The sequence below is a fragment of the Uloborus diversus genome, chromosome 1 (genome assembly GCF_026930045.1).
Source record: "Uloborus diversus isolate 005 chromosome 1, Udiv.v.3.1, whole genome shotgun sequence".
Classification (NCBI taxonomy): domain Eukaryota; kingdom Metazoa; phylum Arthropoda; class Arachnida; order Araneae; family Uloboridae; genus Uloborus; species Uloborus diversus.
This window is the reverse complement of record NC_072731.1, coordinates 115,340,140-115,357,880: the sequence shown is the minus strand read 5'-3', so window position 1 is coordinate 115,357,880 and position 17,741 is coordinate 115,340,140. Positions and strand designations below refer to the sequence as shown.

Here is a 17,741-nt window from a genome sequence, read left to right as displayed (position 1 = left end):
TATATAAAATAATGGAGGCAAGGCACTTAGTACGCAGTCCTCGACATAAATACAGTTGTAGTCAGTTGTGACTCTGAATAGGAATAGGATCTTTGAATTCGTAGAACAAATTTATGCTTTTCCTCTATGCAAATTTTCAAGGCAATATATAATTTCTAAATATTATCTTGCCAAGTATGAAGCCAAATAGCGAGACGGCACAACAAACCAATTCTGGTGCCAACACATTACCATTTGTAATGCTAACAAGAAGCAGTTTTTGTCAAAATTTAGTACAGTTGAGACAAATATTTAAGAAAAAAAAAGCATAAAGTATTCCCTCAATTCATGGTTTGAATAAATTGGTCATCGGACAAAAAAAAGGGGGGGGGGGCATACAAAATTACACTCGAAATTACCTTTCCAAAAGGGAAATTGAGCGATCAGGGAAATGGAAAAAATAAATACATGGTGCACAAAATACTTTTGTTTCATTATATTCTATTAGTTCATGCTTTTGAAGCTAAATTTTTAGGTTCTGTATCATGGGGAAATAAATGTACATTTAAAAAATAATTAGATATTTAATATGTTAAATTTAAAATTCTTCAATTAAAACTATTTATTACTTTCAGCTAATACCGAAAATAACGGTATTTTCCTCAGCAAATACTGGTATTACGAAATTGCAAAATTTCTCGAAATACCGGTATTCGGTATACCGGTATTGCAATCCCTAAGCACAACCTTAGTATATACACTTTATTGAAGTTGACCATAGATAGGTCATCATGTCTCAACCGGCTCAAACATATGCTGTCCACAATAACAGGATACTACAAATTAAAAAATAAATTGAGAAATTTCAAAAGCTAATATGAAAGTTCAGAAAATCATCAGCTCGAAAAAGTCAACATTTTAAAATTCAACAACAAATAATTAATAGTTGCTTAAAGTAACAGAAATAGTAGCATTTCAAATGAATTCTTCCAAAAAGGATTTGTAACTAAGCAATGAAATTGGTCTACGTTTATGTCAGTTTGCTCTTTAAGGTTAAGTTTTGTTATAATCGATGTTCATTAAAACGAAAACCGACGGTCACAGTGTCGAATTCGTTAAATTCAACGTTTTGTTAACTAAATACCAAATTTATGTTTTTCAGGAAAATGAGAGAAGACAGAAGCAGGAAAAACTTGCAGAAGCCAGACGTAAACAAAGAGAAGAACAAATTGCACTGAAAAGAAGGAGCCTAGAGCGTAAGTTCTCTTCTTTTCAAGAAACAGCCAAGGTTCACAAAAAAAAAAAAAAAAAAGACCAAAGGACTGCGAACCAGACTCCTTGCCTTTTGCTAAAATTAAAAACGGAACGTTTAAGAATGGTGAGAAAACAGCCCTCAATAGAAGGAAGGGCAAAAAGAATACGAAAGTCAGGTATAAAAAAGCGTCAATCAAAAGAACAGGGTTCATACGCTATTTCAGCGGTTCCCAACCTTTTTCTCTTTGCGAACCCCTTTGAACAGGCAAAAAAGTTCGCGAACCCCCTGATGTTGAAATTAGTAACATGTAAGAAACAATAAAAAAAACAGCATGTCTGCTTTCCATTTTTTGCAGCATTTGATTACAATAAACAAAAATATAATTGTAAAATATCATTAAGTGCAAACATTAATAAAAAGTTAAAACTACATCTACAAGAAAAATTATAAACAAGAAGTTTTATAAACCAACTATTTTTTTAAGCATACTTTAAATTGGGGAAAAAATCCTTAATGCGATATTTGTGGCTGTTTGACGGAACAAAGAAACTGAAAGTTTGGTTCAATGTCTGACAGTTTGAGTTTCAAATCAGGCTCTGCATTCAATCTGCTTCGGTATTTATCTTTGAGATAAGTATAGGAGGAAAATCCTTTCTCGCACAGATATGTTGCACAAAATGGTAATAAAATTCGAATTGCTTTTTTGGACAAAACGGTATAGTCATTTCTTACACTGAGCCAGAAGTCAATTAAAGAGAGCTCTTTAAAAGTAGTTTTCAATGAATTATCACAGGATAACTCGATGAGCATTTCCTTTTCAGGTAATGTCAAGGTGTTCTCTAAGCATGGATTTCCTTCAAAAGGATTGCGTATCCAGTTGTTTGAGAGAGGGACGTTACGCCTATTAGGAAAATACTCGTCAAAAGTTAGTTCAAGATGTTGCAGATGTTCACATACATTTCTTTTAACGCTTTCATCAAGTTTCATTGAGTTTTCTGATAAAAAACTACTAAGAGAAGTGAAACAAGAAAACTCACCCATTTCCAGGCATTGGATCCAGAAATTCAATTTTTTTACCATAGCTTCAATTTTATCATATACAACAAAAATATTAACAACTGCACCTTGCAAGGATAGATTTAATTCAATTAATTTTGAAAAGATGTCAGCTAAATATACAAGCCTTTGCATCCAAAGAGGATCGAATATGCAAGTGGACAAGTGAAATGGATGATCAACAAAAAATGCTTGGACTTCTGACTTCAATTCAAATAAGCGTGTCAAAATTTTGCCACGGGAAAGCCATCTAACTTCTGTGTGAAGAAGTAAAGTAACATGAAGGCTTCCCAATTCCTCACAAAGCGCGTGAAATAGACGGCAGTTTGTGGCACGTGGTTTTATGAAATTTACAATTTTTACCGCATCATTCAAAGTAGCGGATAATTCTGCGGGAATACGCTTACATGCTAATGCTTGTCTATGAATGCAGCAATGAGTCCATTCAATTTTCTCGTTGATCTTCTTTACTCGCACCACAAAGCCAACAAATTTTCCTGTCATTGATTTTGCACCATCCGTGCACACACCCACACACAAAGACCAATCTATTCCATTTTCTTCAAAGTAACTGTTGACCAGTTCGAAAATAGCTTCTCCAGTTGTGTTGGTTTTCAAAGGTTTTGCAAATAGTACATCTTCTTTAATTGTATCGTTAAAAATATACCTAACATAGACAAGTAATATTGCAGCGTTTGCTACATCAGTCGTCTCATCAAGCTGGATCGCAAAATTATTCTCTTTTATTCTATTCACAAGTTCTTTCTCCACATTACTTGCCAAATCAGTAATTCTGCGTGATACTGTGTTGTTTGATAGCGGAACCAGGTCAATTTTTTTTTGCTGACTTTTCTCCCAGCATACACTTAGCAATATCTTTAGCACACGGTCCAATTAAATTTTCTGCAATTGTATGTGGCTGTCCAGATCTTGCAATTCTATAACTGACTCGATATGAAGCTTCAAGGGCCATTTTACTATCTTCGTTGGATTCTAACAGGAACGTAGAGACGCTACACTTTTTATTATATTCCAATTTTCTTTTAAAATATTCGATAGGTTTGTCCTTGTGTGTCGGATGCTTTGTTTCGAGGTGTCTTCTCAGAAGTGACGGTTTCAAACTGCTGTTCGCTAGAACTTCGTTGCAGAGAAGACAAAGCGGTCTAGGTTCAGACTCTTCTCCAGTAAAATAAAAGCCCATTTGTAAATAGTCACTGTCATATTTTCGCTTTTTTTCCCCCCTAGTTCACTTTTCTGTTTAGTCGGGGGAGGCGGCAGTCCATTACAGCTATCTATTTCAATATCCTGTGTTGATTCGAAAGTTACTGCTGATGTTGAGGGTTGATCGATTGACTGCTTGTCCATTTGTCGCTCAACCAAACTACCAGTTTTCAACCATCGATCCATAACAGCAGAAAGTTATTAAATCATAAAAATTACCAACATGATTATAACTTCACAAACAGAGTAGCAAGTTCACGTAGCAAAACCAATTGCAAACAAAATCACTTGTTTTCAAGCATCTCTAAAGTATCTCTAAATACGTCTGTTAACAACTATTTCCCCAGAACTATGAGCATGCTGATGTTATATATTTTTGAAAACGAACAGATGGGTAAAATCCAGTAATAAATTTTAAGTTTGGAGCCTTTTGCTGTCATGTCTGCTATTCGATGACTGAATTCGACGGAAATTCCCGAGTTATATTTCAACCAGAATAGAATAATACCCCTATGATGCATTGTTTGAGAATTCTTTATTTTTTTCGACATATGTATATTATGTATATTGTTTGATTGACTCCACGCGATGGCGCCTTTTTAAGGTCATCGTGATCCCCGCCACAGCTTAATACAACGTTTCTGCATTGGCGCCTCGCAATAAAGAAGGAAGGATATCTCTTTTTGTTGTCTATCGAAAAAAAAATGAGAATTTCTTTTTAACCAAGATTATAAAACCGCTGAAAGATTTTTTTTTTTTTTTTTTTTTTTTTGGAGCTTAATACAAGAGTCTGGCGCGTTCTCAAATTAAAAAAAAAAATTAGTAACTATGTGTGCAAATTGAATATTTTATAATTTTTTACCAAACTAGGAAAAATCCGCCATTGCACCGAAATTTTCGCGAACCCCCTTCCTGCACCTCGCGAACCCCTGAGGGTTCGCGAACCACCGGTTGGGAACCTCTGCGCTATTTGGATGAAAAAATTCCATGACTTTTCCAAGACTTTTTCATGACTTCAATGAAAATTTTCATGACCTCGTTACACGAGGAGAATAGCACTATTTAATCTCAAACTTGGTAATATTTGGAAATGAGCATTAGCAAAACGTCTATATGCAGGGGCGGCAAATAGGGGGGTCAAGAGGGGGCGGTCACACTCCCAAATTTTTCACTAAGAATAACAAAAAAATAGGGTAAATTCAATTTAGATAACTTAGAAAATCATTTGCCTGCATTTTCAGAACAGAAAAAACTGATGGAGAATAAGGGTTTGCCTTAACTAAAGATCTCTTCATATGGATTAAATATTTGAAAATTGTTTAATCTATGTTATGATGGTGCATCTCGTATGAAATGCCCGTACAGTGTTGCGACTGTGTAATTTTTACTTGAGACTGCGCAATCATTTTACATAAATTTAATGCTCATATTATAACTTAATGTTTAGCTATTAAGTGTTCATTGTTTCCCTGTGCTTGAAACACATCTTAGTAACTCGATATATTATATGCTTTCATAGAAACTTTTTGTAAAGATAGGCTCTTTTTGAAAAACTTCCCACATCAAAAGATACTTTTACATCAACAAATATATCTTCAGGCTCTTTACTTGACAATCTCTGAGTGACACAAATGGTATTCAAGAGTTAAACCTATAAAAGCTCCCTGGAAGAATTACTGAAAAGCGACCTTCTCAGTGATAGAAAATCTAATGTTATTTTAATATGTATGACTTAGTTTGAATTTTTGTTTACTTTATTTCCTGCGGAGCGTTTTCTGAACAATACTACACTCTATCATAAAAAGTTCAATATCAATTATTGGATTGACAATTGAAACTCTATAATTTCCGCACTAATGCATACTTGAACCAAGTGTGGAACTTTGTGACAGAACTTTTTATAACAGTTTTTATTGTATGCCAATGTAGAAGAGGCGACAAAACCCATATGAAGTTGTAGTCAAATTATTAAATTAATATTTTGCATAAAATAATTCAGTTTCTCAAGAAATTGAGGCAGGATTGATGAGATACATTTCTCTTTAGTTTTAAGTTCAATATTATGTAGGTTGGTTATAGAAACCAAAGAAGAAAATATTACACTTATACACTAGCGCAGCCAGAAATTCCTTCTAAAGGTTTTTTTTTTTGATCAAAAATATCTTCTGGGGGGGGGGGGGGTTGGTGAAAAATACCTTTTGGAGTGGTTTTTTTACTTCCTTTTACAAACTAGTATGTTGTGGCCATCACGAAACTTTCTTCTATATTTTTCTTTTTTTTTCTGATCCCTCCCCATGCTTGACGAGGAAGCAATATTCCCAACAAAAACAAAATTACACATGAAAAAACTTGACGACCATCCCAATGTCTGCATTATTGCAAAAGCAAAGCAAAGAGCGAAATTGAAAGTTATTTTAAAAGCCTTGCTTGAATTAATTACAAATATTTTATTTGTTAACAAACATAAGATGGCAACAGTTAAAAATTTTAAATCATTGAGATAATATTTCCGATCATTTCCATACAATTAAAATCACGAGAAATACGCAGACGACAATCTATTACGATTTATCTTTCTAATTGTTGCATTAATAAAGCTATTTTTATTCGCAAAAAAAAAAAAAAAAAAATCAACACCTCTTGGAGCGATTGGCGTCAAAATTGAACCAAAGCCTGTTTACGTATGGATTCACATATATTCCAAATTTCAACCAGAACGTAGCATAACTTCTTGAGATAGGGTACTCACAATGGAAAAAAAGAACGGGCGATTGCGCAACCCCCTTTTTAGCTGTTGACACCAAAATAAAATCAGCTCTTACACCCACTAAGGGCTACTTGCCGATAAATTTTTCTTTCATTCCGTTCATTATTTCTTGAGATACAGCAGTCACAATTGACGACCAAAAAACGTTCTATAGCTCAACCCCCGTTTGAGTTATTGACACCAAAATTGAATCAGCACCTGTTCCTGTTAATACCAACATATGGACCAAATTTTGTTTGATTCCGCCAGTAACTTCCTGAGGAATAGCAAGCACGCGTAACTTGAAAAACGTCCCATTGCTCCACCCCCCTTGGAGGAATTCGCGCCAAAAACTAATGGGCACAAGTTCACATACGGGCACATATGTGTACCAAATTTCGTTCGATTTCATGCGGTAGTTTTTGCTGTAGAGCGGCCACAAAAAACTGGTCACACACAGACGTGACACACATACATACACACATACATACATACACACACACACACACAGACAGACAGACATTTTCCAAAAATAGTCGAAATGGACTCAGCACACCTCAAAACGTTCGAATCCGTCAAAATTCGAAATTCGAAAATTTGCACGAATCCAATACTTTCTTCTATATATTAGATATAGAAGAAAGTAAAAAAGGAAGTATTGCATTCGCGAAAAAAAATTTCAGTCAAAAATCGAACTTAATTTCCATTTTGCTCACCCCCGAATGAATATTGAGTTTTTTTTTTCGACTCGACCACACGTGGATAAATGCCTAAGAACGTATAGACACGCGAAATATCCATTTTGACGATTCCCGAGTTAGTTACAACGTTTTTTTCTCGTGACGTCTGTATGTACGTATGTATGTATGTGCGGATATGCGTATGTATGTTGCATAACTCAAGAACGGTACGTCCTAGAAAGTTGAAATTTGGTACGTAGACTCATAGTGGGGTCTAGTTGTGCACCTCGCCTTTTGGTTGCATTCGAGTGTTTCTAAGGGGGTCTTTTGCCCCTTTTTGGGGGGAAATCGTTGTTAATTTCGATGTAAATTCAAGTGGTGTTACAATTTGGCCGACACTTGGCGACAAATTTGGCGATTTTTTTTTTTTTTAAATCTTGTTTTCAATTTGGCCACTGTTGGTGATATTTAGAGAGTAGACTATTGAATAAAATTAAAAGAACCGATAATGAGAAAATTACATTAAATTGGAGCAAAAGGAAATCATGTGAGGCACATATCAGCTCGTTTGATCAAAAATACCTTCTGGAGAGGTTTTTTTTGGATGAAAAATACGTTCTGAAGGGGATTTTTTGATCAAAATAGCCCTTTCATACGCATAAACTATTGCATTAGAATTTGCGTTTATGTTAAAACCAATGGGTCTGGGGGGTGTTTTCACCCCCCCCCCCCGACTGCGCCACTGCACTTACAAGAAAACTTTATAGCATGAGGGAAGAGTAATTGTTTTGTGAGTTACAACTACACTTTTTAATGACGCAAAAAAATAATAGCCCAATTTAAAAAAGCTTTCTCGGTTATTTTAAAGAGAAATCTGAACGAAGTGTGTTTTTTAAAAAAACTTTCTTGCTTCCATTGTTTTTGGTCTATTTCAATCTGGTCAGTCATTTTAAAGATGATTTTTGTGTCTCAGGAGATTAGAGAAATACTTTCGAAGCGAAATGTGGCAAGCAAGACCTTCATCTTTAGCTATACTGGAAATAAAGCAAAACACTGGATATTGAGTAAATACAGTTACAAAATTTTCTGTTCTTTCTAACCACAAGAATAGCAGACTAAAACTTTACTAAAAAGTAAAAACTAGTAACGAGATATTTTGTGAGATAACTTGTTAAAAAAAAAATTTGAAGCTTTGGTCGCTAAAATTTTAATTGCTCTTAACAAGCCTAATTATTCTTAACATTAAAACCGTTTTATTATTCCTTCCTGTCAACCAATATTTATTTTATACCGTACTGAGGAAATTCATGTTCAAGAAACTCAACCCCCCAAACGAAATGATGAAATGCCGCCCCTGTCTATATGAATGCCACAGCCTCATTGAAGCACTTACTTGTTGTAGAAAAAAATATAAGTGCACACTTAAAAAACTAAGCTATTCTTATTTTTCTTCATCATAAAAATTTAAGTATACTAAAAATGCAGTGAAACAAATATGATGATGCTTAAATGTCTGATTTTTTTTAAAAACAGGCAGAATGATATTGAATGGGACAAAGGTTGAATGAGTAATCACTAAGTTTCAATAAATTTGCTTCAAAAGTTACCTTTTAGTGTCAACAGTGCCTTTAATCATCCACGTAACTTGACAGTCTTTTGGTTCTTTAAAGGAAAACCACATAGTTTAGTTCTTCATGTTTCCAAGCCAGATCTTTTTTGAAAAAACCATTCAGTAATGAATCTATCTTCTGATTCAAAAGTATATTTGTTTTTTTACAAATTTGCATATTTTCAAATGCATATAAATTAATAGGTACAGAAATTCCAGAACACGTTTAATTACCGACAATGAATGTAGCAGTGGGTCGCATGGATTAGTTTTGCGTGCCGTATGTTGGGCACTACTGTTTTAGAGCATTAGAATTCCTCTTTTTCTGTATTCTGTCCCCTGACTTAAGATCTTTACTTTCTAAAACATTCAACAAATTAAGATAAACTCTAAAAAATTTAATGATAAAGTTCTTACAAGTGATGGAATCGAACTCGCATGCAACTGAATTGCTTTTTTTGAGTGGGCGTGGCAAAACTAAGAATGTGAAATTTTGCTACTACAGAATATGAAACATAAGAAGTGTTGAAAATAACAGAAAATTCAAAATAAGTGATGTCCAGGCAGTAAAATCACATCGCAAAAAATGGCAAGCGGCAGCGACAGAAGTGGATGCAATGAGATCTCAAAATTCAGATTTGATTTTTGGATTGTTCAATTTGCCACTTTTAATAGATTTTATGTGCTATACTGTTAAATCACTCAAGATTTCTAATGCTCCTTTATTTTCTAATGCCTTCCTTTATCTTTGTCCAGGCAGTTTTTCCATGACTTGAAATAAATTTCCATGACTTTCAATGAAAATTTCAATTTTCCATGACTTTTCCAGGTCTGAAATTCTGTTATTTTTTTTCCATGACTTTCCAGGATTTCCATGACCCGTACGAACCCTGAAAGAAACTAAAACAAAGCATAACTTCACTTTGCTTATTTGTAAGCCAGGATCGCCAACTTATTTCAGAAACTACAGAGGCAATGACTTCAAATATACAAAGCTTCTCGGGTTCTTCAGAAAAAACACAAATAAAAAAATAAAAAATAATTCTTACTATTTCTAAGAACATCTTAAAAGTAAAATCATTAAGCAAGCTATAGAACATACCCAATGCGAAGCAGATTGCAAAAAGTGAAATAAATAGCTGCATTAAAAAAATATAAATATTTTTTTTATTTATTTGAAAAAATATTTAACTTTAAAGAATCAATAAAAAATAAAGAATGGTAAGAACTCATTGCTGATTGTAAATAACATTATATACTTTCAATAAACTACAGCATTTAGATACTAACTCTGCAATATAAATTGTTTCATTACTTTTTCCTATTTCTTAACGATTGCGAAAACCCCCCAAAAAGGGATTAATGGTAACGCGCTAGGAAAAATCACTTCCTTGACTTTACTGAGAGCGACTGTCAAAAAAAAAAATAAATAAATAAATAAAAATAAAAATAAAATAAAACTTCTACATAAATAAAATAATTAAAAAAAAAATATCCTGAAGCCACAATTTGTATATTAACTAGTTCCTTGTTAACACTAATGTTCGTAATACTTTTGCAATGTGTGCTTTCAACAGTCGAATTTCTTTTTTTAATTTTATTTGCGCAAGGTTAACGTTCTTATTTTTTAAAGATTAATTTTCTTTTTACAGTACCCGATGCGAGATCATCAGCCCATGCTGATCAAATCATGGATCAACTGCTGGGAGACATCCGAAGTGGTTTCCCAGAAAGAAGGCTTGAAGATGTGTACAGGAGGAGCAAGAGCCGTCCCGAAGCGGAAGATAAGCATGATGACTTCAGAAGTAAATCTCTGAAGCGCCACAGCGATCCCGCTATGGGTGCAAAGTGTGACTACATGAGCAACTTCCCTGATGATAGGAACACGATGAAAAACAGAAGACCGAGGCTCCATGACGAACTTGAAAATGGTGACATTATCGAATATCTGCAAAATCCGACGGACGCAGAAGACTATCTTCTGGAAAAAATGTCAGTAAGACGTTCAGGGCGAAGGAAAAGGGTGGAGATAAATGCCAGAGAGAGAGCTGGTTCATCTCCGCCCTCGACACCATTGCCGATCATGGAAGTCAAAGAGTCCGAGGAATCTTCCAAACAGAAACTCCGTGCCAAGATCAACGAGTGGATGTTGCAAAATGAGCGGGAGCAGAAACGTGACCGCGATCTTCAGCTAAAGCTGCAACAAGAAAGAAAGAAGAGGATGCAATTGGACCAGCAAGGGCTGTTGAGTCAAGAAACGAACTGTAAGAACGTTGCCGAAACAAAAAACGAAATTTTGCCCGAAGACAACAAAATTGTTTCTGGTGCGTCTCATGAAAATATATCAAAAGAAGTAAAGGATGTGCAATCTTCAGAAAATGACAATTTTACGCAAAAAATTATTTGCCTTTTAGATGCTGCCTCAAACAAACCAAAGCCTTTCGAAAGGACTCGATTGTACCAAAGCGTAAAAGAGAGTGGGAGTGAGAAGCACAAAGTAGTATCAAAATCAAAAGATGATGATCAAATATTACAATCATCTAGAAAAAATTCCTCTCAAATTCGTGAAGAAAATGAAGGAAGTCTAGGCTCCGAAAATCAGGATAAACTAATGACAAATCAATCTCCAGTGGTCAATAACAATTTTGATAGATTTGCTTCCACAAGAAAGACACAAAGACGCTTGAAGCTCAAAGAAATGAGGTTAGAAGCTGAAAATGTTATTAAAGGCTCTGTTTCTAAAGAGGATGCCAAAGAAATTGTAAAAGATTCACTAAGTATTGCGCAAACCTATAACACAAATGATAGAGAAGATTCTACTAATAAGGAAAATTCTAACCAAACAGTAATGACAAATGAAACTACCGATTCGAAAGTTGAACCATATGAAAATATTTCTTTGGATAAAACTAGAGATAAGGATAACTATCCAACGTTAAATAGCCCACTTATAAACTCGAATTCTGACACGACGCCAACAAATACTCCTTTTGCAAATAGACCGAGGAATACCTCATTAAGATCTCGACAATCTAGGTTAGCACGTAGGTTGGATTCTCTAACAACACCAGTGACTTCTCCTGTTAATGAAAACACAAGTATTATTGAAAATGGAGAGACAGAAAACCTACCGAACTCCGAAATAGATCGCGAAAATGCAAATACAAATCTTTCGTTTGAGAATGCGAATGTACAAGGTACAAGTTCTGTAAGAAATCGCAGTCAACGTAATGAAGAGCAAAAATCGGGAAAATCACCAAATGGTCAATTGGATATTGGAAAGCCACCTACCAGGAATATCTCGCATAAGGTGACAGTAAGTACCGAGACAAAGAGTAAGGTCATTGTTCCAAAAGCGAATTCCAAGAACACATCCAATCCACTTCCTCTTAGAACTTTACCGCCAAAGACAAGTATTCCGAGCGTCATCAAAACGACTCAGAACGTCAAAGTACAACAAACGATTCAAAGACCACCAACCACAGTTAACAGATTGTTTCAGCCTGGCAAATCTCTAACGACTGGCAATGGCGTGAAAGGAACTTCGAGTCGTACAAAAGTGAACACAAATTTTGAATCGCCCAAAACAGCTGAGAAAAGTGCACCAAGCAAAGAACATTCTACAATTAACGGTAAAACTGAAAACAGTACCAGCCGATCTTCGAGCATATCGTCTTTGTGCAGTGTCAGTACGAATGTCAAGGTTGTGAAAGGTGAGCAGACCGTCAACGGTAGCCTCTCTCGCCAGGTGAATGGAAAGAAAATTACTATTAATCATAATGGTAGTGTGAAATTTGTCAAAGAAAGAACGAACAATGTTAACAAGTCTGCCAAGGCATTTCACGGACCTTTAAGCAATTCGAACTCAAACGGAGGGCTCAAGAGCTCAGCAGAACCTACAAAAATTAAGCAAACTAATAACTGTGCAGGAAGAAGAAAGGTTGTTTCCTAGGCATAATCTTTCATTAGGGTGAACAAAAATTAGCTTTGAACTTCTCCAGATATAATTGCCGAGTGCATATTCAATTCCATGTCCATGGATCTATTCAAAGATTTTGAAAGTTGGACTAATAAGAGGATATGCATAAGAATTTCTTCTGTATGATTGATTTCCATGAAATTACTTCCATCGAAGTACACTGTACTCCCAATTATTCGAGTTAACTAAAGTTCGATTGTATGCACATGAAGAATAGAGAAATCATTAATCACGTAAACCGTAATTATTTAAGGCTGAACAAAAATTATCTTTTCGTTGAAGTTGGTGGCAGTAAAAATTCGTCTCAGAACCGTGTATTTTCAAGAAGGAGAAAAGATTTGCTCTCTTTGCCTCCTTCTGTCACTTTATCCCCAATTTGAAGAAAAATGATGCTGCAAATAACATCTCGCAGTGGTCCGAAATTCCTTTCTTAACTATGTGCTTTATTTGTTAATATATAGTTTACAAAATCAAAAACAAAAATAGAAAAATCGACAAATTTTTTTATCAGTACGCCTGTTTTTACTTCAGGGATTTCTGTTCTTATAAAACGAAGCAATTTTATTCACAAAGTCTTTGCAATTGCTAAGTTCCCCACCCCCCCCCCTCCGGAATCAAAAATCTTATAAAACACCGTAGTCACGTGACACACGTATTTTCATCCATATACGATTAAAACTCAAAAACAAACATGAAAGTTTCGCTGCAGAGGCTTAAAAGCAAGGAGATACATCACTCTTTCTCTGAGATTTGAGCAGCTCTCTATTCATAACTGCCGATGAAAAAGCGGAAATATTCTCGCAATATCCACGGTTATCCATTAGATCTGAAAAGTCGCGATTTTGGAGAAAGTCGCCATTCGAAAAGTCGCCAGATTTGACGATTTCTCGTCAAATTTGAAATGAAACATTAGTCTGCAAAAAGCGTCACCTTGGCGATATCTCGACTTTCTAAGGCCATAGGCACTATAACTATGCTAACTGAACAGGGTCATTTCAAAAAATGACGAATTTTGAATAAATATTAATGAAACAAATGCCAAATTTAGCAAGATTACAACAAATTAAGTGCATACAAATAACAGCTGTTAACAATGTTTTATAACAGCAGTAAGGGGACTCCTCGCATAATCCGTTCACCGATAGTTGGAAGTTCAGTGTACGTTTTGCAATCATGTGATTTTGCGTTTGCGTGTACTATATAACTGAGTAGATATGTGTGTATGTGTACATTAAACATCTATGAGAAACAAACTTTTCATGTGTTGATAACGTTAAGTGCATTTATATATAATGTTTAAAAAAGTTCAAATCAAAATATGATTTGAAGAGGCACAAGAACTGTTAATACGTAATATGCCAAAGATGCGAAATAAAATTGCATTGTATGATGAGATTAACAAATTTAAAATGGAAAATAAATATTTTGCCTAGAATATTGTAGTTTCAATACCAACACATATTCTCAAGCAGTTTTCTGTGATTAATGACCCCCTACAAATGTTATCCACTAATTATTTGACCAAATTCTAAGCCAATAAAAATCAATGTAATTAATTGCACTGCACGGTGAAAAGGAGAAAGAAAAAAACATCTGTAAATGTTTCTGACATCCTTCTTACTGATTCTTATGTAAAATGAATCCAAATATGACCACCGTTTACACCCATTACTTTTTGGAGATAGTTCTCCTCATTTATTAAAAGTTTCCAACAGTTTGATACCATTATTTTTGTTTAGGGGGGAAGGGAGAATCATATTAACCGCTAACACTCTTCTGAGGGCTTTTAGAGAAGTAATACTCGTAAGTTCAAAAGTATGAACATTTGCAGCAAGCAGGAGACTCACGGGGCCATTCCGCGCAAAAATATTGAAAAAATCATGTTTTTTTCTGGATCTTTTTAACAATTTTTTCACTTGTTTTCGACGTAAAACCAGAGTCAGAATATCTGGTACATTTCGAGTTTCAAAATTCATAACTTTCCATAACTTCTGCTCGCAACTTACCACGACTCACAAGATGCCATATTTCCAGAAAAAAAAAAAAAAAACATTTTTTTTTTACAGGATTATCAGAATTAGTTTTCCTTGAATATTTAATTGCAACCATTTATACTTTGGACATATATTTCTAAAAATTCAAATTAAAGTGAAATGCAACTTACTCAGCTACTATTATAACTAAAAAGTAATTTATGCAAAAATGACTAGTGATACAAATGAAATAATTAGTTTTAATTTAATTATTACTAGTGTTCGCCCAGTGGTCGAACTTCGATCAGATTCATAAATGAATATTTGAGAAAACTTGTATGAATTTAACTATTCCCAACATTTTTATTTCTACTCTTACTCATGTGTACTGCTTATCAGGGGAAACGTACATTTTTTTTATATGTACACGCAATAACAAACAGCAATAATTTATTCCAATTTTGCTTTATGTCTGTTTATCTCAAAATAAATGGATGAAAGGGGATCCTTCAGTAATGGGGTCGTTTCCGAAATTTCAAACGTATTTTTTTCTGAAAGAACATGCTTAAAAACGTAGGTTTTAACCATTTTTTAAGTAATTTTAAAAAGTTTAATTTTTTTAAACAAATATTTTAATCGGTGCGCAGATTAAAATTCATTTTTTACGCTTCTGTACATGGCATCAAAAGCGATGAAATGCATTCACTGATGCCATTAGCGCACAGCGCAAAATATCATAACCTGGAAACGTGGTTGACAGCAAAGCGTAAACATTTAGAGCGGCAATGGAGTAGCGCGCCAAAGTACATCACTTGTAATGTCATAAAGACCACGCTTTACTTCCAGAATCAAACATTCAAAAAAATTAATAAAAAATAACGTTGTATTGGAGTCTACAAAGGATAAATTTTGCTGGATTTTATTAGCATTGGACTTAGAATCAAATCTTGGAATAAGAGTCACAGAATCTTTACGCTATAAAATTTATTTAAGCGAATTATAACTGAGATTCGCTTCGGTCAAATTAGTTTTTAAATTCAATCAGTGCAGATAGACGATATTAACCAGTGTTTCTAAAAGTTGTTATTTTGCATGCATTTCAAGTTATCCTTTAAGGTTTCATTATTCATACAAAAACCGATATGAAAAACATAACTCACTTAAGTACATTTGGTTTAGAAAATTCTCAGCTAAAAGAGGAATTGCGCATAATTACCGTACATTCAAAGTTAAGTGTTAAAACAATGACGAACAAAGAACATTTGATAAGAGAGAAATTGAGAAAAATGAAAAAATAAATAAAAATTATTTGGAGAAATATTCTTTATAGACTAAGAGCTGACTACACAAAAAAAGTACTCATAAGGTACATTAAAAATTTCTGTATGGAGAGAAAGTATATACATAGTATTAATAACTTGGCGAACTTAGGAAACCAAGTAATAAGTCCGACGTAGTTTCTTGTATCGCCTAATCTACTGGACTGGATTTGACGGCTATTCCAGAACCAAATGCTTTTTCTCTTATCATTGAGGGGCTGCCCTGATTCATTTGCTTGTTTCTCAGTCTACTCGAACTGTCCAACAATACTGCAATCAGATTGTGAAGCCGCACATTTTAATGAGACTAAAAAGCGTTGATAGGGTAGATTTGGTTTTTATCGGTATTTAAATGGAAGTTTGAAAATCGACACGAGACAATCGAGAGGATCTGGGCCAAGAATAAGCATTGAATCCAATGTTTTCATACCAAAGTCATTTACTAAATTTCTTGCGAACGATAAAAATAAAGAGGAGCTTTTCGAGTTTTTGGCAGAAAATCTCGTGAAGATGGATCTACCAAATGAGAAGTAGGTTGTATGCACCTACAAACACATGTAATTGTTTCAGTCAAGAACAATTTTGAAACCATATCTCCCGTATCCCACAAAGAAGCCGATGCGAGGCTATTTCTTCATGCGTGGCGTGCAATAGAATACTCGGATCATGCAAAGATCACCGTTAAAACTGTTGACAGTGATGTTGTAGTGATTGCTATATATGTTTTTTCAAGAGAGCTGAGACTGCAAGAGCTATGGGTGGAGTATGAAAGTGAAAAATATCTGCGGTATCTTCCCATCCACGTTTTGCATCGTAAAATTCCACAAGATGTTCCAGATATTCTGCTTTTTTTCCATGCCTTTACAGGAGCTGACACGGTGTCTAGTTTTTCCAGCATTGGTAAAACTACTGCATGGAAAACGTGGATGGCGTTTAGAAGACGATGAGCATTTCCTACTTATTCAGAGCTTCGTCGTCTTTACGTATCATTCATCAAGCTCAGTGGAAACCGTAACACACACACACAATGAGGCTAGGAGAATTTTCTTCACCCAGCAAAACAGGCCAATTGAATGTATTCCACCAACTAGCAACGTTCTTCTGCATCTCCTAAAGAGAGCAATATCGCAGTGTTCACTACGGACAAAATGTCGTCAGCGAAATTTTCAGCTCTTGGATCCATGTCAGTGGGGATGGAAAAAAAAAAAATTGGTGAAGAGCATGAACCTCTTTGGTATGCACACCCCCAAAATACCTATGTAGAAATTGCAGGAACTTATATCATGCAAGTGCAAATAGATGTGAGCCGCTGTTGATGCGCTAGATCAGGTCTGAATTATACACTTCTTTGTAGTTGCGAGGGTCAGTGCAATACGTAAAACGTTCCTTAAAAAAACTTATCGCAGTTTTCATTATAACAGGTAGTTTTTCTTTAAATTAAAACTTGTAATTTTTGTTTATTTCTCTTGTATGTTCAAAATGTCAGCATTTCTCACAAAATTATTTTTTTATAGTATTAATAGTTAAGTCCTCGATCCATTTGGGGCGGTGACTTAGTGTATTTCTGCATTTTAACCTCTCTTTCATTCAATATATAGGTAAAATACTGACAAAAGGGATAAAACATGAAGCACAATTTTAAATTTACTGAAACTGGAAAGGTTCTTTTATAATCAGGGGTGTGCACCTGGGGGGAGGGTCATGGCGCAGGCTGCGCGCCATTAAAATTTTTAGGAGGGTGTCTTTAGAGGTATTTTTTTATTTGGGGGTGGGGTTCTTGCTGTGGGGGAAGTCTCTGTGATATTGAGGGAGGTGCGCCCTTGCACTTAGGGGATGGGCGGGCACCCCGGTATAATGCAGAAAAACAGTGAAATTTTTACTCCAATATCGGAGAATACAGTAAAGTCATTGTTTTCCTATCAAT

The 17,741-nt window shown here is 34.8% G+C and overlaps 1 protein-coding gene across 1 annotated transcript in view; it reads left to right on the top strand.

Annotated features, from left to right (window-relative positions):
- LOC129231621 (inverted formin-2-like) overlaps nt 1-14,379 on the top strand; it is a 220,468-nt gene extending 206,089 nt beyond the window's left edge. Inside the window, exons 17-18 of the mRNA XM_054865990.1 lie at nt 1,142-1,235; nt 10,199-14,379. Of these exons, the coding sequence (XP_054721965.1) occupies nt 1,142-1,235; nt 10,199-12,498 (2,394 nt within the window). The 3' untranslated portion in view covers nt 12,499-14,379. The remainder of the gene's footprint in view (nt 1-1,141; nt 1,236-10,198) is intronic.
- The last annotated feature ends 3,362 nt before the right edge of the window (nt 14,380-17,741 follow it).